General features: G+C 36.1%; 1 protein-coding gene and 1 long non-coding RNA gene across 2 annotated transcripts; one reads left to right on the top strand and one right to left on the bottom strand.

Moving 5' to 3' along the window:
* Positions 1 to 3,282: 3,282 nt before the first annotated feature.
* On the bottom strand, positions 3,283 to 16,379 carry LOC140889831 (uncharacterized). The gene is made up of 5 exons (XM_073297560.1): positions 16,310 to 16,379; positions 15,395 to 15,481; positions 15,176 to 15,313; positions 5,507 to 5,518; positions 3,283 to 5,156 (listed from the first exon to the last, which is right to left on the bottom strand). Exons 1-5 carry the CDS (start codon positions 16,377 to 16,379, stop codon positions 3,283 to 3,285), a joined length of 2,181 nt encoding a protein of 726 aa, XP_073153661.1.
* A 3,044-nt stretch (positions 16,380 to 19,423) lies between these two features.
* LOC140886424 (uncharacterized) lies at positions 19,424 to 20,140 on the top strand. The gene is made up of 3 exons (XR_012151550.1): positions 19,424 to 19,493; positions 19,775 to 19,945; positions 20,060 to 20,140. It is a non-coding gene; the product is annotated as an uncharacterized lncRNA (long non-coding RNA).
* The last annotated feature ends 5,874 nt before the right edge of the window (positions 20,141 to 26,014 follow it).

Here is a 26,014-nt window from a genome sequence, read left to right as displayed (position 1 = left end):
GGGTAAGGCTGTTATATGCAGCCAGTACCCTATCGAGCATGATGTCACTAGATCCAGCTCTAGCAACCCTTCTATTGAAGCCACTAGATCCAGCTCCAGCACCCCTTCTGCTGATGCCATTAGATCCAGCTCTAGCACTCTTCGTCCCATTCGTACGGGGCCTAGAGTCTACGTTGGAGCCAATCCTACCCGCCGCACATCATCCCTTGAGCATCGTTTTGGGCGGCGTTTGAGTAAATTGGATGATACCGTTAACTCATTGCGTCTTGAGATGAGAGAACAATTTATCGACACCAGAGCGTGTATAAGGCAAATGAAAGCTGGTTTTGATGAGTTGAGATCGAGTTTGACTGAACAGATTAGAGCAGGTTTGGCTGAGATCAGGTCTCAGACGGCGGTACATGTTCAGAGAGATTATAGCATGGTCTATAGCAGAAGGCAAAATAGAAAATCATCTGTACTTGAGGCAGACGTTGGTGAGTAATTTTTAATTAAGTGCACATAAGAGAATTATGTATTAAAATTGTCATTTTAATTTTAAGTTGTTTGATGTATGCTATTAGGTGTTGATGATAATATGATCAGGGAATTGTTTCCCAAAATTAGCCGAGTTGAGCTGCCAACTATACCAGAGGAATCCTTTGAAGGTGAGTTAATGCATTTTTTTACGTATATATTTATGTATAGCATAACATAATAAATGATCAACTTTATGTTTTTAGATATTCAGGTGACTCCTAATGCGGTTATGTCAGGTTCTGAGGCAACCACGTCGAGAGGTTGTGACGGTGTGAGGCCATTTGTGGAGTACTTACTTTCAAGGTAAACAACTCGTTGGCTCGAGTTAGAGCATCGATGCTCGTAAGTTCGCCTAGCAGAATAAAAGGATTTTATGACAATTATGACAAGTCGTTCTACAAGCCCATGACAATCGCAAATTCGCCCGTCACGATTTGTGTAAGCATTTAAAATTCGTGAACATTTGTAGATCAATTATTTTTTATCTTTGAAAAATATTCTTCTGTCGAATTTAGCTCATGGGTGAAGCTCTCCGTGGATTACTCGAGATTCAGCTAAAACATCCTGAAGTGATGTCACCAAACGTGTCCCTGATGGATAGGCATTTCTATGTGTCGATGTCCGTGGTGGATGAAGTTGAAAACCGAATTCTCAAAAAAAATGTGGTAGGGGTGGTTAAAGGGATGGATCCAAAATGTCCTTGTGTCTCCTGGGCAAAGGCGCGAATAATCCTCATCCTAGTCCACAGAGATGGACGATGGTTTTTACTAAAACTCGTTGCAGGGGTCAATAAGTGCACTATATATGATTTGCAGCGAAAGCACGATCCTAAGTGCAAAGATCTGGATGAGGACATAGGGCCTATACTTATGAACGTTGCTCGTCTGCTATCTTTTGTTGGGAACAACCCACACCCTGAGAGGTCATGGTCTATAAAAATGTTTGATGAGTTCAAAGCCCAGATTAAACAGTACGTTATCATATCTCTAATGTGTAATATGTTTATCATTGACAGATGACTAATAGTTTCATATTTTTTTAATTTTACAGTGAGGATTCGGGAGCATTTGTCCTCGCCGTTGCTAGATATGCTTTATCCAAGAAAAGTGATCACCTAGTATTAAAGTTAGATGACAAACTTGTAACTGAGTTTAGATTTTTTTTACTCTGTAATATGTTTGATAATCAATGGACTATTCATTGATCTTTATTTCTTTTGAATTGATGAATTTAAGGTTTTATTTTCTCAATTATGTTATATAATGATATATGTTTTAGTAGTTGAATCCACTGGTTTAACGATTTTGATATATAATCTTTCAAGTTATAACATATGTATCCGTTATTTTCACGAGTATGTTATATAATGATACATGTTTTAATAATTGAATCCACTGGTTTAACGATTTACAACCATGGTCGACCCAAAACTCATTGGGTTGACCCAAGGCTTGGATCACCCTGGGTCGACCCAAGGAACCCCCAAGGTTTGGGTAGCTTGGGTTGACCCAAGCTATGGGTTTACCCAAAGCTTGGGTCGACCCAAGCCTTGGGTTGACCCAAGCCCTGGGTAACAGAGCTTGGGTCAACCCAAGGCTTGGGTCGACCCAGAAACTCTTGGGTTGACCAAGAAACTTCTTGGGTCGACCCAAAAACTCTTGGGTTGACCCAAAAATTCTTGGGTTGACCCAAAAACTTTTCACGAGTATTTTATATAATGATACATGTTTTAATAGTTGAATCCACTGGTTTAATGATTTTAATATATAATCTTTCAAGTTATAACATATGTATCCGTTATTTTTACGAGTATGTTATATAATGATACATGTTTTAATAGTTGAATTCACTGGTTTAACGATTTTAATATATAATCTTTCAAGTTATAACATATATATATCCTATTTTCACGAGTATTTTATGTAATGATGCATGTTTTAACCGCTGAAGCTACTAGTTTAACGATTTTGATATATAATCTTGCAAGTTATAACATATGTATCCGTTATTTTCACGAGTATGTTATATAATGATACATATTTTAACAGTTGAATCCACTGGTTTAACGATTTTAATATATAATCTTTCAAGTTATAACATATGTATATCCTATTTTCACGAGTATTTTATATAATGATACATGTTTTAACCGCTGAAGCTACTAGTTTAACGATTTTGATATATAATCTTGCAAGTTATAACATATGTATCCGTTATTTTCACGAGTATGTTATATAATGATACATGTTTTAATAGTTGAATCCACTGATTGAACGATTTTAATATATAATCTTTCAAGTTATAACATATGTATATCCTATTTTCACGAGTATTTTATATAATGATACATGTTTTAATAGTTGAATCCACTGGTTTAATGATTTTAATATATAATCTTTCAAGTTATAACATATGTATCCGTTATTTTTACGTGTATGCTATATAATGATACATGTTTTAATAGTTGAATCCACTGGTTTAACGATTTTAATATATAATCTTTCAAGTTTGGGTAGCTTGGGTTGACCCAGGTCGACCCAGAAACTCTTGGGTTGACCAAGAAACTTCTTGGGTCGACCCAAAAACTCTTAGTTTTTGGGTTGACCAAGAAACTTCTTGGGTCGACCCAATTTTTTTTGGACAAGATATTTTTTTGACTTATTATTACAAAACACAAAGGTTGCTTCTTTGTTTTTTTAACTCATTATTACAAAACACAAAAGTTACTTCTATCTTTTACTAAATTCTCCAATCGAAGGAATTCTATTTTTTTTTTCTACCCACTTTTTTTTGTAGACAAGGAGGTAATACAACTGGAAAATTAATGTTAGGTGGCCATTCACTTTCTTCCGGAACTGGATAGACAGTCTCTGAGTAAGCCATACACCATGTCATCGTAGAATAATACTCTGAACACAATTGATACAAGTCAATATTCGCTAACCAACTGGCTGCAATGGCATGAGCACATGGGAATCTATCAATATCAAAAACTCGGCAAGTGCATCTTTTAGATTCCAGGTCCATAATGGCCGAGTGTCGACCACTCCGAACATCAAACTCAAGACGGCCCAATTCAAAAACTTGCATTCCTTGGGCATCAGTGAACCGGCTGCGAAGAATTCCCTCGATGGTAGGGGTCAGATTATTGTTAGCTGCAACTGATGCGTTACGATATCGGACAAACCAAGATGATGCCAGTCTCTGCAAAGAATCTAAAAGTGATATTATAGGAAGCTTTCTCTCTTCAAGTAGTCTAGCATTGATTGATTCAACCCCGTTTGTCGTCAAAATATTGTAACGAGTATTTGGGCAATATGCTCGAGTCCATCGATCAAGTGTATCTCTTTCGTCTAAAAACTGCGCAGCCTCAGGATATCTCTTCCTAAAATCACTGTATGCAACATCAAACTTGTTTTGCTTATAAATTTTTGCAATCTGCAAAAACATTTCCGTTGCGCCCTTTTTTTTGCACCTGATTTTCAAATTCTGGGATAAATGCCACACACAATGACCATGATGTGCATTTTTATAAACACTAGAAACAACATTAATTATTCCCTGATGTCTGTCTGAAATTATCACCAGATCAGTCGAGTCTGGTATTACTTCTAACAACTTCGTCAAAAACCAACTCCACGAAGAAGTAGACTCACCATCGACAATTCCCCACGCCAAAGGATATTGATGATAATTTCCATCCTGTGCAGATGCCACAAGTAAAACACCATTGTACTTGCCTTTCAACCATGTACCATCAATTGACACACATTTTCGCATGCTTCGATATCCCCTGACACACGCACCAAAAGCAAGAAACATATACTTGAATCGATTTTTCTCGTCAACACATATGTCTGTTATGCTTCCTCGGTTCATCTTCTCAACCATGTGCAAATAACAAGGCAGTAGAGTAAAACTCTTGGTAGGATCACCTTTCAAAATATTGTCTGCTAGTTCTTTTCCTCTCCAAGGCTTGTAATATGATATATTAGCATTCATATTATTGCGCATCATCGCCATGACCGCTTTTGGTGTTATTTGTACTGGATTACCTTGAAAATTATTCACCAACATATCACGAACAACAACCGAACTAGCTCCACGGATTCTCTTACGCCTCCCCGTCAAATAACAAGTATGTGTATTGCAATATGTTCGAATGGAGAATACATGTGAATCTTTCATCTTTGAGGTCCAGATTCTCCACTTACAATTAGCCACGGTACATTTCACAGAATACACCACCTGACTACTTTTTACTGTCTCAAATTCAAAACATGCTTCCAAACTGATTCTTTTTAACAAATTTTTCACCGCATCTTTGTTTGGAAATTCTTGACCAACAAACAAGTTTGAACCATCTGTGAATGAAAATGTGTCATTAACAATATCCACATTTGCAACCATATCTGACTCATTTCTTGCAATCTCAACTGTCTCATTACTTGCAACCACAATTGGCTCGCTATCAATATCCACAGTTGCAACCACAACGGCCTCATTATTTGCAACCACATTTGTCTCATCAAAAGCCTCACTAATATTATTACGATCCAAAGAAACAATATTCAAATCAAAATAATCATCATAAGAGTTTTGATCGTTATAATTAGTATTGCCTTCATCAATACCAACTTCATGCACATTATCAGAAACATCCAAAAAACCAACAACATGTTAAATTTCAACTTTAAGCACTGGCCTCATTTTCGGACAACCAAAATACAGATATGCTTTCAAATCTTGATCATTCTCTATATAAATCGGTTGAATGTTGCACGACAACTCTAGAAGGTAACTCAACCTCAGGTTGGCAGACTCTTCTATTTTCCCAGCTCTATATAGTTCACGATTTAAATTTTCAAGAAGAAAAAAAATCATCATATACTGGAATAGCAGCAAACTTTGAATTCGATCCGGGATTCTATTTATATACTTTTTCTTCACTCGCTTCCCATCTACCATCGAAATGAACAACGATTACCGTAGGCATAACCTACAAAATTCACATAAATTATAAGAATAAAACTATTTTAATCACAAAAAATAACAAGAACACTACATGCTCTGTCTATGATCTACCCATGGTCAACCAAAAGAGTTCTGGGTACAAAATAACAAGAACTACCTATGGTTAACCAAAAGAGTTTTGGCCATGAATTCTGGGTCAACCATGGTCGACCCAAAACTCATTGGGTTGACCCAAGGCTTGGATCACCCTGGGTCGACCCAAGGAACCCCCAAGATTTGGGTAGCTTGGGTTGATCCAAGTATAAATTAAGAATAAGTTCCCGTGTTAGGAATTTTTGTTTGAACTCCCCGATCTCACTTTTTTTTCATGGATAAAAAACGGTTCAAAAAGTTAAATATACGGTACTAATATACAATATTGGAGTACTCATAGTTTGAGATCTAGTACAAAAATCAAGATTTTGAGTATAACATTTGAATTACTTTATTACTACCAAAACTTATTATACATACATGTTTATGTACAAAATATTTATATTAAAATATTTGTTCATCATTTTTTTGACATATATTATTATTTTGAAAATCACAAAAATTAACAATTTTTTTGGTATTAATTTAAGATATTTGAGTACAAAAATATTTAATTTACGTATTGATATATATATTTTTAGCATTAATTATTTCAAATTGAGTACAAAATCATGACACATGGACTGATTTGTGGGCCCAGAGAGTAGAAACAAACTTTTAATGGATCAGGGAGTGCAGAAAAAGAAAAAATATGACAGAGACTGAATTATAATAAAACATGTGATGGGAAGATTTTTTAACAATTAACCGTTATTTTAAAGCCTTCAATAAAATGTAAAGATACCAGCAATACATAAATGTAAAGGCTTTGTGTAAACTTGATGCTGAAAAAAATTCTATTGTTTTGTCCTCTTTGTTGTTCGCATTGCTCTTCTCTATGTTCAATTATATGGATAGAAAAAAATTCTATATGTTTACTGGTTGATAGTTACTATTTTATCTAAGTATATGTTTTCTCAGTTGCAAGAAAAATACTGAATTTGACCTACCTTTATCGGTATATGACTCAATCTCTTTCATTTTAATCATGCTACACAATACTTCATATTTTGTGTTTGTAATGGAACATTTGTGTATTGATATGTGATTGCTCTCAGGACAAGGTTCAAAGGCAGGTCTGACGTCCTCAAGACCTTCTGCTGCTGCCAACCCTCCTGTACATAAGCCCGCCGCATATGGCCCACCTCATGCTAAGGTACTGTTTGTTTTAATTTTAGGAAAAATATAATTTACTATCTTGCTAATCAAGTAAAGACCAAGAATATTGGAGATCACCGAAGGTTGATGAAAGATCCCAAATATGCAAACCCATTTAGTAAATGGGATCTTCATGCAAATAAATAGTATCTCTAGCATTGATTTGTTGGAAAAAGTTGAATCTTCTCTTCTAACTTCATTTTTTTTTAATGGAGTTTATGTCCCATATATCTAATTTTTACCTAATATATACAAATTTAAAAAAAATGTCGTATTGATTTGTAATTTGAGATTCAATTGTTATACTTATAAATTTTAGATACAGTTTAATAGCAATCAACAAAGTTCTGGAATTAAGTGTTGCATTAATTTTAAAATTATAAAAATAAACAAACTAATAAAAATTTTCGATTGTTCTATTTTTGGGATACATGTAAGCATCTATTTAGCAACGCTCAGTCGCTCTTTGTTATTTAATTCACGACGACTGTTATTGGTTTTACGTTCATTTTTGAATTTGTTAAAATACATTACCTACAGAATTGTATCGAACTATTCGGGTTCTGTTATATTTTTTTATTTTTCCTTCGTTTCGTTGTTATCTATACCTATAATCCTTTAAAGTAATTTCTGCATATCATTGTTTCTCATGTATTTTCATCATGTTTTCTCATTTGTAGAGAATTTGTGAAGATTCATGGATGAATTAGCGATAGAGCATAAGAAGATTTTAATTTTCTCTCATTGTCAAGGTTCATCGAGAAATTAGCGGTATGGCGTAATAGACAAAGAATTAAGAAACAAAAAACGTGGAATTGGCTCGCTGTTGTAAAAATTATCGGAGAAAGAGACAGAATAATGTGCGCTTATCAATTCCCTGATGTAGTTATTTTATGATGGAGTTACTTTGTACAACTCTTCTTGGTGATGGTGAATTGATCTATTTGGATCAAGTGAATGTAGGATCATATTGATCCGAACCACTATACATTTTTTTGTCGTCTTTATATTTGCACACCACTTGTTCAAGAAAATACCAACACTCAATCAAGAATTTAATATCTTTAATACACTGATTCTTGCATTACAAATAAAATATTCAAATTTGTACAATATACACATCCCAATCAAGTACTTTTACAATAAAATTTTATATACAAATGTATACATCCAATATTCATATATTTCGTTATACACGTGCAACACATGTGCCTCAGTTGCTAGTTATTATTATTTTTTGCTTTTGTTTAAATGTAAAAGGAAAAAAGAAGAAAAAAGAAGAAGGATTGCGATGATATATGATCGTTTGAAACGATTAGATTATCTCAAATATTATTTTAATTTTCACATTTTTAATAAATTGCAGAAAAGTAATAAATAATATGAAATTATGTGTTTTTATGTGTCTTTTTTTATTTATGTGAATTGTTTTTATAAAATACAAAATGATTTTTTTAACGCCCCAAATTTATCTTAATTGAGTCATTAGAGATTTTCTGAAATTATAGAATTCGAGGGCTGAATTGATATTGATCAGGGACTATTTTGTAATTTTTGGAATTTCAGGGGCAAAAATACAATTTGAGCTATTTGACTAAGTCATATATCTAGATGGATGACTAAGCCTTTTCAATTATTCCTTCTCCTTATCCAACCATGCGCCCTCCATTGAAGAACAAAAACGCCTCTTCAAGCTTTTGAGTCCCGGTTTCCGCTCGATCCGTCCGATAGAAATTAAATTTGAAGGCATATTCGCGATCACGACATCGAAGGCTTCGTTCTATCGTAAGTTTTTTTTCGATCAGTCGTTCTTCGTTTTCGGATTTCGTTGGAATCTAATGATTTTCGGATATGTTGTTCTTGAGCTAGTAGACATCGTTTATTTTCAGTCAGATCAGAAATATTTTTGAAGTGTTGTTCGAAAATGGGGTTTATGTGATTTGTTGGTTTTGAGTTGAAATGGTTATATTGCTATCGTTATGAGTTGGTTGAATTGATTTGCTGGTGTTGTGATTTTCGGTTATTCAGTTTTTTGCCGTTATGTCGTCGGTTTGAGTTTTGGGAATACCGAACGAATTGTATTGTTTGAACCGAGTTTTCGATTGAGTTGAACATTGATCTCAAGCCTTTATTACTTCTGTACAGATTGTTTTGAAGGAACTGGAGTTCGAGTTTGCAGAATTTGGATCGATATAGAGTTGAAGCCGGTATATTATTGATTTCTCTTTTGTCGATTGTATTGAATTGGAATAAGATTTAATATGAGCTTATCATTTGATCATCCAGGTTTGGAGCACTGTGGATCAAGAGAAAGGTATAATCGACATCGAATTGTATTGGGTCGAATACTCGAATCCGAGTTGAGTCCGAGTTTTTCCTGAAATCACATACTTGCATGTTTAGTTGAATTACTTGAATTATGTTGAATGCATTAGATTTGCACTCGCATTCATATTGAGCCAAAACGATTTGTTTTCATTTTGAATTAGACGTTTTGGGGACTATAATCGAGTGACATTGGTCGTCGAGTTACTCCAATAGCCCGAGGCTCCTTATAGTTGCTCCAGAGTCTAGAGGATTGAGATATGCATCATCCACCTCGATCGGGAGAGTCGGTAAGTTGTGTGATATCTTGAACTCGGTATCCCAAAAGAGAACCGAGCTATCTTTTGATTATCCGAGTTGATAATCCCGAAATTTAAAGTCATGCATTTCATTCTATTTCTTAATTGGAATATGTTGTCATTATATCATGGTTTTGATATATTATTTGATATTACTTGTTTTGTTGCTTTTACTAGAAATATTATTCTCACCGGATTTATCCGGCTGTTGTCTCGTCTTTGTATGTGTGCTTGGCAACAGGTAGGGCAGGATCGAGTAAGAGATCGCATGGCTAGATGGGATGTGATGATAGAGTGAGTACTTGGTGTTTGGAAGTCGAATTTGTAATTCGAAATTGATATGTATTTTGTATTGGGAACCTAGAACCGAAGCATGTTCTACTAGTTTGAATAAATGTACAACTCTAGAATTATCATGTATTGTATTTTGTTGAATTGAGGTTGTGATGTATGTTTTAGAACATAATTTGAAGTTGTTTTAGCATGGACATCTAATCTGTTAAGCTTTTTATTTTGCTGGTGTAGTAGGGCACGGACCCCGTGCCACCTCCGGGTAAGGGTTCGTGTGTTCTCGATTTTGTTATATTTCTGAAGTTGGTCTTGCACGGACCCCGTGCCATTTTTGTGTATGGGTTCGTGTAAGCAGGCAGATAAACGAACTTTTAGTGTATTTTTGATACACGGACCTGATCACGGAGGGGTGCACGGGGTCTGTGTACTTTGTAGTCTCCGAGTAGTGGCTACAGTTTAATGCACGGACCCGTGCACGGAGGTGTGCACGGGGTCCGGGCATTCCTTTAAAAAAAAATTTCTTTGATTAATTCTTCTAACTCTCTGTCTAGAATTGCATGATTTAATTTTGATTAGATGATTAGAACCGAGGTCCTCACATTAAGTGGTATCAGAGAGATAAGTTCTTGGTTTTGAACTAGAAGTGAGCGGGGTAGATCGAGTCTGCTTGAATTGGATTCTCGCATGTGATTGAGTTATTTAATTGATTATTTGAATTACATGAGATCATGCTTTATTATTTGAGAATTATTTGAATTACATGATTATGTGATTTAATTTATAAAGCATGAACTACTTGAGATATAACTGTAATTAATTCTCGACTTGTATCCAAATTCCTTAGAGGTTGAAGGGCACCGAATTTTAAATTGAGGTATTTGTGTCCTAATCTCTTGAATATCAGATATGGCACCTCAAAGAGTTTTGAACAGGTAACGACCAACAGTAACTCCTCCGAATGATCAGGGTAGTATTGAGGCTGAGGTGATGGATGTCACTGCGACTCCAATAGAAACCTTACTGAAGAGGTTTCAGTCGTTCAAACCGCCAACATTGAAGGGTACCGAGAATGCAGTTTACTGTGAGAGTTGGCTGGAGGAAATTGATCAGTTGTTCGATTCTCTCGACTATTCCGATGACCGCCGAATCAGGTTAGTTATTCATTAGCTTCAGGGTGTTGCTAAGAGCTAGTGGATTTCAATGAAGAAAGCACTAGAGAATCGAGATACGATGGTTTCTTGGAGCGTGTTTAAAACTGAGTTTTACAAGCGTTTTTTCCCGGTGTCTTATAGAAAGGATAAGTGTAGCACCTAAGATTTCATAATTTAAAATTCCATGCCTAAAATTCTTTTTAATAATCATGATTTTAATTGCTTGAAATTAATTTCTTGGAATTAATTGCTTAAATTTCCTTTAAAGTTTAAGTGCTAAAATATTTTAAGTTCTTTATTATTGAAATTTTTGAGACAGTGGCTTCCAGTTCCGGTGTATGGCAATGGCGGATTGTTGGCGGTAAATTCCAAGATTTGCTATTTTAAAAGTTTAGGAGGGAGGTAGGAGGAAAATTAGATGAGAGTTATAAAGTTAAGAATTTCCGGGTATCATAAATCTTTTTTTTAGTATTGCAATATTGGGCTTATTCTTTAACTTTTTCAAAAGTTAGAATTTTTATAAACCCGGATTAGTAAAACCCAATTTAATATTTTTAATTTGGGGTTTTTAAAACTTAGAAATTTTATTAGTGTAAGTTAGTAGGTAAGAGTTGTACTATAGAGTTGTACTTTTAAAAGCAACACACACCTATTTTTAATTACTTACACCTATACATACACACATATGTACACACAACATACTCCACTTTTAAAACCCATAAATCATTTTATTTGCAAACCCTAACCCCTCAAACCACAACTAGCCGATCCCCTCCCTCTTCCTCAACTCAAACCATCGGCTTCTTCATCTCCCTCAACTTTCGACTGCCGCCGCCGCCTTCCAGCCACCGCAGCCGATCGAGTTTGTGTGTAGGGTGCTTAGCTAGCTGTTGGACGTGGTGTCCAGCTCCCCTTCCCTATTTTCTTTGGGTTTTTGCTAAGCTAAGGCATGTATAAGCTTTTCCTTGGGCAATCAAATTAGCTATCTATGTTTTGAGCTTAAATCTTTGCAAATTTCGAAATGCCTTGTATTTTGGCTTGTATGGGTTCGGTTTTTATGATTTTCCAGCTAGGGTTATGCTAAAAGTTTGAAAATTTCATTTATGTTGTTGATTGGAAGTTGTATGATGCATTGTGATGGGTAAAATGATGGGTTTTGATGCATATTGGCACACTTGAAAATTTTCAGTAGCTCATGCCCTATAAGTTTTGAATTTGCATGATTTTTGGGCTGTTTTTGAAATATATAAGTGTATTTTATTGTTTGGCAATTGGTCTTGATTGATTACTCATGAATTGGAGGCTTTTTGATGCATAATCTTGATATTTTGAATTGTGGAGTTGAAGTGTGGTAAGGGGCTGCCTAGGTGTTTGTGATAAGTCCTAGGAGATGGTATGGAGTGTGTTTAGTTTTTCGGAAGAAAGTGGGGGTAAGAAAATAGGTCTTGGTGGTGTTTTCTCAAGGTAGAGTTGTTGTAGAGTGAGTTTGGCTTGGACAGGGCAGTTCGGTTTTGGGGCAGGGGAGGATCTGGACGAGGTCTGGGCATGTTTAGGGCTGGTCCTAGGTCAATTTCATGATGTTGCGGTTGCATCGGTATATAATGGGCCCGTTTCGGTTAAGATTTCAATAAGTTATGGGTTTTTGAAGTTAGGGTGTCGGTGCAGAATTTTAGGAGTAAAGTGGGTTGTCCGATTTTAGTTTTTGGTAATTTTGCTTGGGCATTCAAATGAAGTTACAAACTGGTCCGTTGGTTAGTTGGTAGTGTTTGGAGAGTGTCGGTTTGAGCGGAGTCGAATTTGGTTAAGGGATGATAGAGTTAAGAGATTTTTGGTGCGATTGCTCTGGTTGTGCCTTGTATGTGAGAATTTGAGTTAAGGATGGGTTAGCACCTAGGGGCAGACACTTACTCACCTAATACCCACTTTTATGTGTTGAGTATTCGTTCATAGAAATGCATACATGTGTCTTTAAGCCTTGGCCTTGGGTCAAGCAAAAAGGTTACAAAGAAATTCTCTTCAATGCATGCTAAGTATTTTAATGTCGAGTCAAAGGAGGAAAAGAAAAGAAAAATGTTTTTTTTGAACGAAGTGATTTGATTGTGACGAGACAGGGTATTGATGGGTGGGGGATGCCTCACTCACTTGCCATAGACGGGTAAATCGAGATCGGTAGACATCCCGGGATCACTACCAAAATAGAAGGGCAATGTGGGGCCGGGAGAAATCTCGGTGTCCTTGCCAAGAAAGGCAATGAAACGACCCTAACTCAAAGGAATTTTTTTTTTAAAATGTTACACATATGCCCATACATATATGCATCTATACTTAAAATAGATTTTCATAAAATTTAATACATAATAAAAAGTGATTGCATCTTAAAAGTTTAAAAACTCGAACAGGTTAAAATCCATGCAAACGTCTATAATCTCAAAAGTATGCAAACTAATGAAAAATAGTAAACATGTGCGGAAAATAGCTCAATACATAAAATATCTCATCATAAACTAAATCAACTGAAACATGAGCTGGCGAAGGTCACGGGCATGCTAGCTCGCCACGGATGCACAGAGGTCTTCACCACCAGTCGGGACCACAACCTCCTAAATAACATAAAACTCACCTGCACATCATTTAGATCTAGTGAGTCTAAAGGCCCATCATGCTCTACCTTTAATAACGAGTATTACTAAATAAAATCACATGCAAGCACATAACGTATATAAAAATAACCTGAGGATTCTAATGCATACATGATCGTAAAATCGCATGCATAAACTGCGTCGTAATCTAAATCATAACATAATACGTAACATAATACATTACATAAGCATTGACATGTCATAAACATAAAAATCATTTTCTGTGGGTCATATCAGTGAAGTGTAACCTAATTCGATTGATCAATCTAAATCCATCGTACGTGGTGGCGGCCTGTGGGGTGTACCCCTAACGCCCTATGCCACTTCACCCAACCATTGGGGATCCATAGGCTCATAATCGTAAGTGGAAAGTTCATCGAGCCCGGTATCCCGACCTCCAGTCCCGTGTTTGTCACAAATCACTTCAACTTCCCAAAAAAATTTTCTTTACATGCCCGTTATCTCATCATAAGATACATGCATGAATCATGAACTTAAAAATATCATTTTCTTAAAATTTTGCCCGTAAATATATATTTAATTCATTTTCCATAAAAATCATATTTATATCAAAATATACATATACATCTATTAAATATATATTTACGAACTATTTGTTTGCCACTGGCTAGTTCGAGTTGTTGCCCCTTAACTAAAGCCCATAAACTTAGACTGACTCGTTAACATTTATACTGGCCCAAAAATACTTAGACAAGCTCCATCACACTTAAAATGACCCAGATCAAACTTAGATTGGCCCAATAGTACCGAGCCTGACTTAGAATTTATCTCAACCAAATAAATTAAACAACTTAGGCTCATTAACGAATTTAGCCCAATTAAGAAATTAAGCCCCCAATAACTATCTTAAGCCCAATAATCTTGACTCAATAACTAAATCAATTCATGCAAGCCCAAATAACATTTTAGCTCAAATAAACAACTCAAGCCTAATAAACATATTAGACCCAATAAATAAATTAAGTCCAATAAACATCTTAGACCCAATAACAAAAATTGACCCAATGAATAAACCAAACACTTGGACTCCTAAATAAATTATCCGGCCTAAAATAAAATAATCCGGAATCAAACCATAACATATGACCTTAATACACTTTACCCGACCCAGACAACCCACTCGTCCGAGCCCTGCCTGAGTTGCCTGCTAGATAGACCACCCTTACAACCATCCAACTGTTCACCTAGCCAACACTAGTTCAAGACGTCTTAAACCAACACCCAAAGGGACCTAATCCAACCATCAACCATTGAACAACAACTAAGACCTAGCCATGACAGAAAAATCATTCACAATACATAAAAACGTGAATAATGCATGAGTTAAAATTTGTGCTATTATATCCACATACAAATGCAACAACACAATTTAGTAACCAAACAGTGAATATACTGATCTAAACGGTGTGAGCAAGGAAGGGTATAACATGCCTTTGCATTTAAAACGCACGAAAAACCTATACAGTTGCGGTTGCGCGTATCGGGACTCGGAAATCTCATAATTGTCCAATTTTGGAAGCTCAAATTCCTAAACTGCTGATTTCTGCCTCTAATTATCCTCAACGGGCTTCCGATCTGCGAAAAATCATATGATGGTCAAAAGTCAACCCTGGTCAACTCTGGTCAAACTTTAACCAAAAATTATCGAACTTTATTGCGCTCTCACCGCTTAACGATTTCGAATCTCGACTCAAAACTTGGATATTAGGATCCATCACGTCGAACCGATCAAAAATGGTTAGCATGTCGACGGCCGGTGGCTCGCCGGAGAAGACGGCGGCGACGGTGGTGGCGCGGAGGCGATCTGCAAAACTACTCCAAAAATTCTGAAATTTTGCAGGCTTGTAGAACTTGACAAGACGATTCTAATGGACTAAGCCCCGACCAAAGAGGACCACTGACGCGGCCGGAATTGGCGATTTACAGGCGGCGGCGGCGGCGAGCTCTAAGCTCTGATCCATGCGATTTTCGACTGAAAATGATGTAATAAGCTTGGGAAATAATCTACGCACATCCTAGAACCTTTTAACAACACAAAAACAACAAGAATCGACCTGAAATCCGATGATTCACGCGAGGAAGATGATGAATAGTGTCGCCCCTTTCTCGACGTCGTGCTTACCAAATCGGACACCAAAACTCACGATTCTTGGTATGGTTGTGATCGCCTCGACGAGAGCTACAAGATGGCATGATCAATCGACGACGGTGGGATGTGAATGGGGGTTAGGGTTTAGTGTGTGATTTAGGTGTTTAGTGTGTGAGAGAGAGTGTACCACTTAATATTATAAAATTTGGTCCTAAAATTACCCAGTCTGATCCATTTTAATGCTCTTGTGTTATTTTACTCCAATATGTAATTTAACACATTTTTACAATTGTCTGAAATAGCGAACTTTGACTTGGCAACTAGACCAGTTAATTCCCAATAAATAAATTGAGTCAATTTTAGGCTTTGACCAGTGACCCAAACTGATTATTTTCTCCAAATTAAATTATCTGGCATCAATAATTATTTTTAATTCCATTATCTCAATAATTATCTCAAAATGCCAAAATTATCAGATATTAAAAAATAGTCAAACTCATTGACTAATTGGCACGTGTATTTTATAAATACACTCTATAACTCATTTGGCAGTAATAATTATTTTTTTCCAACTCAATAATTATTTTAATTTCCAATTAATTCTGTAATAAATTTTTGGGGCGTTACAACTCTCCCCTCCTTAAATGGAATTTCGTCCTCGAAATTGGAGTAAGTACCGATAAGCTCTGTACAATATGTCCGCATAACGACCTTGGCCTCCGAGAGAGCCTCCTCCTCTGACTGATTCTAACACCGGACCTTGACCAAGGGAAAAACTCATGTTCTAAGTATCTGCTCCTCCCGTGCTAAGATCTGCTCTAGTCATTCCTCTGACGACAAGTCTGACGCCAACTGCAGAGGCTCATATCCATAACGCATCACGCCCTCACAAATACAAGGTCTCCAACAGCAAACTCAAGGTCTCATAGTCGTCGATCAGCATAACTCTTCTGACGAATCTGTGTGGCCCTCATCTTGTCCCAAATTCGAACCACGATATCTGTAGTCTGCTGAACTAACTCAGAACCTAAGAGAATCCTCTCGCCAACAACGTTCCAATGCACGGAAGATCTACACCTTGTTTCGAAAAAGTATCGTGTGGAGCCATAACTATGGATGCTTGAAAACTGATGCTTTAGGTGAACTCCACTAACGGTAGTCTCGACTCCTAAGAGCCCTGAAATTCAATCACAATAGGATCTCAACAAAACCTCGATATCAACTGTCCCACGATTCTATCTGGTGCCCGCCAAACACTAAATTCCAATGGTGCTAACAATCACTATCAGTTACGAGCCAAAACAATGTCAAGACGACGTTCAGTATAACTCAGCTCAATAAATAACTTGATGGGTCATAATAAAATCGAAATCGAAGAGACATGGTTCAGAACAACATCAAAATACAATAATCTGGTAAACAAATCTGCAAAAAGGAAACACCTCGTTTGCAGTCTAATACATAGGGTGAGCGAATCAATTCAAGGCTCCATGAACAATGGATACGAGCCAATCAATAAACACTAAATCAGATGATCAACTGCCAACAGGTATGACATCATGTCCACCATCAATACAAATCAAAATCAAGGTTGTCAGCGTGGCTTACACACGAGGAAATCCGCACGCACTCAACGAAAATAAAATAAAATCTCAAGGTGTAATCCGATGTCAACAAAATAAAATCGAGATCCCAATGAAATAGAATAAAAATACTTACCCAAATCAATATCCATGTCCAGATTTGGAATTCAAGTTCTCAAGAAATATGAATTTCCGAAATTCATAACCGAAATATCATTCGAAGCCAAATTGACTGAATCTTCAATGAACAATGTCATGCGAATCAAGGAATGCATGAACTACAAGAAGGATTCCAATATTTTCGGAAAGAATCGATAAAATGACTTACGTAACTTATTTTACTCTATCCCAAAAGCACCTTCCTAATCCCTCACAAAATCAACTAAACGTCAATAAATATTTAATTACTCAATTAGGACTATCACCAAATCCTCAAATTTCATATCTGCAACAAACTAATTCATCTCTCAATAGTACCCTTCACCCAAATCATTTGGCTCAACGATCACTACAACAAATATATGAATTAACCACACTATAAAGACAACGGTTTTATATCTAAAGTGTTGTCTTTTAGTCTTTAACAACGGTTTTTAAAAAAACCGTTGTTGTTGGCCATATTTTATTTAAAAACGACAATGGTTTTCACAAAACCGTTGTCTTATATATATCAAAGACAACGGTTTTTAAAAACCGTTGTCTATGAGCGGGTTTTTTATGATCTACGACAACGGTTTTAATTTACTGTTGTCTATGTGCATTTTTTGGAGGTCTACGACAACACATTTTGTAATCCGTTGTCGTTTTTATTTATTATTTATATTTATTTTTATTATTTTAAAAAATATACACAATATAATACATTTATTAATTAAATTTAAAAAATATACACGATATAATACATAATAACCTATACACTACACGCATTGAGCCTTCAGTGAAGAAACGGGAGAAACCCAATCCCTAGCCAAACCCGTCGCCCCCTTCAACCCAGCTCACCTCCGACGCCGATAGATCGCCAAAAAATGGTCGTCCGACCTCCTTGCATCTAGCCCAAGCCTTAGCAACGCCAATCGTGAATTCAATCGTGAGTTTAATGCTTGGATCGGAACTACAGTGTCGCGACTTTCACTGTGTAAGTTTCGTTCCTTTCTTCTCTTGCTTCGTGCTCATGCTTCGTGGTATTTTAGTATATGTTGAGGGTTTATATTTATTGTTGTTTGGGCTTTTGGTGAATGTCGAGAAAAGGGTTAAAAATCGAGACTCTGTTTTGTGTTTTTTTTTCTTTTGGGGATTTGTTCAAACAATGTTCAAGTTTGGATGCGTGGGATTTCTCTTTTGAAACGGTATCTATACGTCCTATTGACTTGAAATTTTTGAAAACTCAGCTTGAAAAAGAAGAAAATACGGGAAGGAGAAAACACAAGTAGCCAAATCTCTGCTTTCAAGGTATCGGATTCAAGGAGGTACCGATTTCTTTCAATGTCATATAATTTTTTTTTAATTCTGTTATACATCGTTGAATTTATTTTTTCTGAAGAAAGATAGGAAAAAAATTCAGTCCTCTTGATGGTAAGTTAAGTGTTTGTTGAAATGCCTGTGAGGGAGAATTGGATGATTAAGATTGTGGATTTGTTGTTAATTAGTCCACTATGCTTGTGTCAGTTGCTCTTTTATCATTTTTCCTTTTCAAGTTTTTGCAAAAGAAGCGTGAAGAGCAGTATGCTCTTTTACTGAAATTGTTCGAGTAGGATGATGAACTCGAGCTTGAGCAGGGATTGAGCTCTTTTTTTTTTTTTTTTGTATGTTAGTGTTTATTGAGGTGAGCAGTGCGCTCCTTTTGCTATTCTGCTGGTTTTTATTGTTGTTTCACTATTGCGTTGATGTGTTTTCCATTGTGGTTATAAATTTGAATTCGTTGTGGACTACCCTTATCAAGGATTCCATCGATAAGCCAGTTAGTCTTTTTATTACTTGAATGAATGCTCATTTCAGTTATACATTATAGTGTATATATGATAGCAGAGTACCGAGAGAAATATCCATTTTAAAGCATTCTCCTTTTTCTTCCTTAGTTCACATTCACAATCATGTTCTTCATTTCTAATTGCTGATTTTTGAAGTATAACCATCAAATTTGTTGCTTTCAGAGTTCATTGAATCATTTTTTAATATCCAGATATGGTATTTTCAATGAAATTTTCAAGCTGAATGTTCCTATATTGTTCATTAAATTGACAAATAGTAATGCGTCAAAAGTTATACTTGCAGAAATAAGCTTTGATGCTTCCAAGGATCTCGATTCACTTGAGGTATGATGAATTATGACAGTGTCATCATATAATATCATTAGAACTGAACAAATACTTTGTTTGTTAACTGTTTCGTTTAACCAGAATATATATATGATCACAATTTAAATCGCAGAGAACAAAATTGCATTAGATCATGTCCCTATTTTCAGTATTTAATAAAATGCTTCCACACTTACTATACACTCTAATCTTATTATCTCGAATCATTGCTTTAATTGATTATACAGAATTTTGAGTAACATGTCTATCCAACTTATAACTTTTCGATCTCATTGCAGTTTCATCCATTTCATATACCAGACCTGTCATTTGGATGTCCATTGTTTGTATCAGGAAGATATTGTGGAAACTTTCCTGACTTTGTTGAAGTTGGCGGGATCTTGGCTGATTCGAGTAGTTTTGTTATACAAACGAAAGTTCAACATGCAAAAGATATACCTCTTGACAGGGTATGTCTTCAACTCATTGACAATAAATCACCTTCGTAAAAGTACTGATGAAACTGAAAAATATTTTATAACTTTAATTCCATTTTTGTATGGCTATGTACGTACTTCTACCAGGCATTTGCGAGGAGACAAATTGATGCCCTTACATCTCATGCATGGTTTACAGGAAGCAAACCCCAAGAGGAAAAGGTCTGTTCTAGTGTTCTCAATCTAAAATTATGATATATATCTAAATGCATGTATAACTAATCTGAAACGAGTTCTTATTGTATTGTACTCATGACCTTTAATTATTAACGAAAGCTCTTTAATGTGGTTGTTATTTTCCGCTGCAAATCTTGATTAATACAGCATGATAACATGTTTTTCCATGCATATCTATACAGGCAATATTCTAGCCACATGCAATATTGACACCTCTCCTTACATGATTGGAAACGCTCGATCTGAATGATTTTTGTGTTCATGTTTTTTGACTGGAATTACACTCTACTTGTAGGCTACGAAACTGAGCTTGAATAGCAGAGTTCCTTCCAAGTATACCAGAATTACTCTGATGGAGACTTACAGTGACAAGTTATCTGCTAAGTCAGACACAAAACAAGAGGTATATATATGTTTACTTGTGATTTATCTACAAATATTATTTGTAGACAGTGAATTCTGCTTTCTTCTACACAGGGTCCTCGACAACCAGATGCAAAACAATGTGGTTATTATGTCATGAGATTTATGAAAGATATTATTGAAGGAAATGTTAACAGTGAAAAGAATTCACTGTCCTCTATAGTAAATCTTCTCAAATAATTGTTTTGTTATTTTTTTCCAAAGTCATTTAAATTTATTTGGGTAATAATATAATTTATTTTATGGTTTGAAGTTCGTGAAAATAGAGTACTCAATGGAAGAAATTAATGAAGTCCGTTCCGAATGGGCGGAATGCATACAAGATTATATTGATTACTAGGTACGTATATTTATTTACGATTATATCATATTCTGGACAAAAAATCATGAAAGATTTGGATTCATGGAAATGCAGCTGTACTTTACTGTCCCAATTTATCTATTTTTAATTAGAGGTGGATCTTTTGGTTATGAGTTTTTTATGCTTTTGGATGTTTATGCCTGAAACCAAATAATTCATTGACTTTGTTCTTTTATACAGAATTGGTTGCCGAAATTTTTTTGGTGCATGATTAATAATGATTCAGACATGATTTCTTAATTTCCAAATTTAAAGTTGACAGCTTGTAGAGGATTTAACATAGACACTATTGGTGCACACTGCATGCTTATGGGTTCTTTTGTCAAGGCCAAAATTATGAGAAAATAATTCAACAATATTCTTTGATCTAACTTCTTGTAGGATTAGGGTACGTATATTGGATAAAACAAGAATCAATCACCATTAGTTTTAAAGCTAGTTAGCTACTTTCATTACAAAGAGAGGTATATAAATATTAGGTTTTCTTACTATATTATAAAAATGAAATGGAAATAATTAATGGAATGTGTGTGTGTGTGTGTGTGTAAATTAATGGGTGGGGCTGAAGCATAAGATGAGAATCATGAAAGTAGGAAGAAACAAGTCTAGATGGGGTTGGTTACACTCGCTATCACTGTCATCATCCAACGTACGGAATGAATTAATGTATGAGCCATTATATATACAGTTATTTATAGACCACTGGAAGACCTTTGTATCATTGGATCTTATCATAACTTGTACAGTAGTTATCATATTCATGCGCCTAATAGTCTGGTACTAATTGTTTACTGTTTGCCTCAGAATTTGTAAAATATGAGGTCCCATAAAGATCTCGTTATAAGTTCCTCCCGATTTTCAATTAGAACAAATATGTGCATATTGTTCTCTGTTTGCTTTGCTTCTTGTTTTATTACTCCTCAATTTCTTGAAAATGGCAAATGTATGAGGAAGGAGTGTTATTTCTCCGTGGTTTTTTCGTTGTCTTTGGTTCAAGGAAATTGTTTCGCTAGTGACTGTTAAAACTCTTCATTGAGCAGAAAGAGGCAGATTTGGAAACTCATTTTGTGGTTTGGATAACTTTCTTCATTTCTTGTTGGGTCACTGCTTGATATTTTCCATTTCTCTGGAATTTTGATGACACCATATCCCTAAAGATCCATCTTTTTTTTGTTTTTGGTTACCCTTTTCTGTTCTTGCCTCTGTATTCCTTGTGTTCTTTTTGGCATCTCATGTGTGAGGTCAACTGTATGTAAAGAGCATTCAAAAATTACATCTTTATGGGTCATTTCAAGCTACTTTTCAATGTTTTCTTTGTTGGTTTTCATTTTATTTAATTCTTCTCATCTTCCTATTTCGTTTATTCGTTTCAGATGCTAATCTTCTGCAATAAAAAATTTTTAACTCGAAAATTTATGCAAACTTCTCAGCAGCATCTCATAGAATTCTTGAAAGATTGAATAAATAAACAGATAAAGGGTGGCTGCTCATGCTTCAACTTATGTTTAGCAGTTATTGGCTTAGTGACATGACTTGATTGTTAAAACAAACTTTTCTTACAGCATTTGGTGAAGTACTGATATTCATCGTATTTGGTTTGTGATAGATATTTCCTTATGTTTGATAGTGTCATAGTTTACAGATAATTACAGTATACAACTCTTATTTTTGCTCAAACTATTGATAACTCGTGTGGTGTGTGGTTGAGTTTTGTAATTGGCTTGTAACACTATTTACTATTTGCTGTTACTTGTAGTTTTGGTTGTCGGGTGATTGGAAGTCATGTCGGGCATGGGCATGAAGCTGTGGAATGAACTAGCTAGCTGTTTTTGGAAATTGAGGAGAAGCGCTTTGTTTCAAGATCGAACTCTTAACAATTGAGGAGAAGCTGTTTTTGAAAATCGTGATTCAAAATATTAGAAAATTCAGTCAGATAAGTAGATCTAAATTTTTTGTACAACTTACATGACAGGTTGGGTTCGAAATTACTAGCGCTAAAATTTCGAAAGTATTTAGATGCATGTAACAACTTTTGAGACTTGAAGATATATATTATTTCCACATATTTTATGCAGGTAGTAAATATTTTATTTTATATGGGTATATACCACTAATTAAGTTAGACAATGGTTTTGAATTCATAGTGAAAATTAAATAATGACAACATTTTAAAATGCCGAGGACAATGAATAATAAATGTTGTGAAAAATAACATACGACAACGGTTTAAAAATGTGGTTGAGTAATAAGCTAACGACAACGGATATATACAGTTGCATATATGTTGTCGTACACCTACATAGACAACGGTTTACAACTTAACACAACGGTTATAAACTGTAGTCAAAAAGTGTCTACGACAACGGATATTCACTGTTGAATATTCGTTGTCATATGTTACAATCCACAACGGATACAAACCGTTGTCGTATGTTATACTTACGACAACGGTTTATAACTGTGGTAAAAGACAACTTATCACAACGGTTATAAACCGTGGTCGAAAAGTGTGTACGACAACAGATATTTACTGTTGCATATTCGTTGTCATATGTTGGAATCCACAACAGATATAAACCGTTGTTGTATGTTATACTTACGACAACACATAAAAGTACAACGGTTTTTCGACCCCTACGACAACGGATTATATCCGTTGTCGTTTCCCTTTTTTCTTGTAGTGGATTCCTGAGAAAAATGAAATCTAAATTCCTCAATAGCAATCAATCAAATCTCTAAGAGAATTCTCAAAACATTCTCTCCGACCCAACATTCGCATCTAACATATAGCAAACAATTACTAAAATCCTCAAAAACTACTGAGAGATAAAAGAATGCGTAGCTCCATAATCTAGCAATACAAACGTAACAATACCTCTAAGGCTAATCTTCCCTGTACGCAAAAGATTTCCTAACAGATATAGGCCGTTCCTCTAGAGCAACCAATTAGCATCCTAAGTTCAATCCCGAGCATGCTAATTTAACCAATTCCCAATTCTCATCCTACACATCCATTTCTAAAACACAAGTACAATAGTCAAGCAATTTCCATTGCAAATCTTAACTAAGCATCCCATTAACTGAAATTTAAGAATGCAAATTAAGACTATCCGCGATAAGAGAAGTATCATGATCTGCATCCTCAGCCTGCACCACAAACAAGCGCCTTGTAGTCTGCCTCGCCCTGTGATAGTTCCACGAAATTGTTCCGGATCCTCGCAATGGTAGCACCTGCCTGAGCCAACCAAACACTTTTCAGCATGAGGCCTCTGACACTGTCTGTAAGAAGGTACCCCTCCAGTGCTAAGGGCAACTGCCCCCTAATGCTGTTGTCTTTGCTGGCCCTGCGGCCTTTGCTGCCGCTGCTGCTGCAGTCTAAGAGAATCTGATCCCTTAGACGACCCAAAATAGTACTTCTTTGCTGGCTGCTGCAAGGAATGTCCTCTAGATGACTGCTGGAACTGTCTCTGCTTCTGGGAGTCAGCCTGCATCTCCTTCCTCCCTTCTTGGACTGGCACGCTCGACTAACCGCTACCTTGTGATTCGTCACATCTGCCGTGGAAACATATGCTTGATGTCGGACCTAAAGTTCCCAGTAAAATGCCGCAGCCTCTCTCCATTGTAGCAATCGTGGGCACGAAGTGACACTCCCGCTCGAATTTCCTCAGATACTTGGCCACAGTCCTGTCTCCCTGTCGAAGGCTCATGAAGTCACGAATCAGATGGCCTCACACATCCTCTGTGAAGTACTTTTCAAATAAATCCGTCTTGAAATCCCTTCAAATCATCCTGACCAGATCAAGACCAGTCACTGCGCCTTCCCACCAGAGAGTTGCATCGTCCTTTAACATGTAGATTGCGCATCTGACCCAATCAGCATCCTGGGTCCCCATGAAGGCAAAGATCGTCTACAACGCTAGAATCTACTCCCCAACCACAAGTGGATCACGGGTCCACGCAAAATCCTTCGATCCTTGCTTGTAGAACCTCTCAGTGATGTCCTCCTCGTGCGCCCTCCTAAGCTGTCCAGCCTGATGCTCAAGTAAACTCGTGATACTAGCTACCATGCCCATGCCGGCCCTCTCAAAAGCTGCGAGTGGTAGAGTTGCAGGTGAAGGTAGAGGCGAAGGTGGATTCTGATTACTCGCATCACAAACTACGCGACTCGGAGACATACTGCAATTCCCAATAATCCCTCATGCAACCGTAGTGCATAGCTATGTATTTTAATTTAAAAGCCTTATAACATAAATTTCAGTGAAAACTAACTCATGGGTCCCATTCGTAAAAAATAATTAAAAGCATTTAAAACTCACAGACTGGTAGTGCGACTTCTGAGCTCCACTTAGCAGGCTAGCCAACCCTCCAAGGACCTTGCTCTGATACCAAATGAAACGACCCTAACTCGAAGGAAATTTTTTTTTAAAAATATTACACATATGCTCATACATATATGCACCTATACTTAAAATAGATTTTCATAAAATTTAATACATAATAAAAAGTGATTGCATCTTAAAAGTTTAAAAACTCGAACATGTTAAAATCCATGCAAACGACTATAATCTCAAAAGTATGCAAACTAATGAAAAATAGTAAATATGTGCGGAAAATAGCTCAATACATAAAATATCTCATCATAAACTAAATCAACTGAAACATGAGCTGGCGAAGGTCACGGGTGTGCTAGCGCCACGGATGCACATAGGTCTTCACCACCAGTCGGGACCACAACCTCCTGAATAACATAAAACTCATCTGCATACCATTTAGATCTAGTGAGCCTAAAGGCCCAACATGCTCTACCTTTAATAACGAGTACTACTAAATAAAACCACATGCAAGCACATAACGTATATAAAAATAACCTGACGATTCTAATGCATGCATGATCGTAAAATCGTATGCATAAATTGCGTCGTAATCTAAATCATAACATAATACATAACATAATACATTACATAAGCATTGGCATGTCATAAATATAAAAATCATTTTCTGTGGGTCATATCAGTGAAGTGTAACCTAATTCGATTGATCAATCTAAATTCATCGTACGTGGTGGCGGCCTGTGGGGTGTA

This window comes from Henckelia pumila, chromosome 3, assembly GCF_033568475.1.
Source record: "Henckelia pumila isolate YLH828 chromosome 3, ASM3356847v2, whole genome shotgun sequence".
Lineage (NCBI taxonomy): Eukaryota > Viridiplantae > Streptophyta > Magnoliopsida > Lamiales > Gesneriaceae > Henckelia > Henckelia pumila.
The sequence above is the reverse complement of the archived record's forward strand: the minus strand, read 5'-3'. Positions and strand labels throughout refer to the sequence as shown.

Excerpts from the sequence above, each read along its gene's own strand:
- LOC140889831 (XM_073297560.1), bottom strand. The coding sequence starts at position 16,379 with ATGAGTTTTTCCCTTGGTCAAGGTCCGGTGTTAGAATCAGTCAGAGGA. Across the intron at positions 15,482-16,309 it reads AGGCTCTCTCGGAGGCCAAG|TCGAAAATCGCATGGATCAG; the intron begins GTCGTTATGCGG and ends CATCATTTTCAG. Across the intron at positions 15,314-15,394 it reads CGCGTCAGTGGTCCTCTTTG|ATCGCCTCCGCGCCACCACC; the intron begins GTCGGGGCTTAG and ends GTAGTTTTGCAG.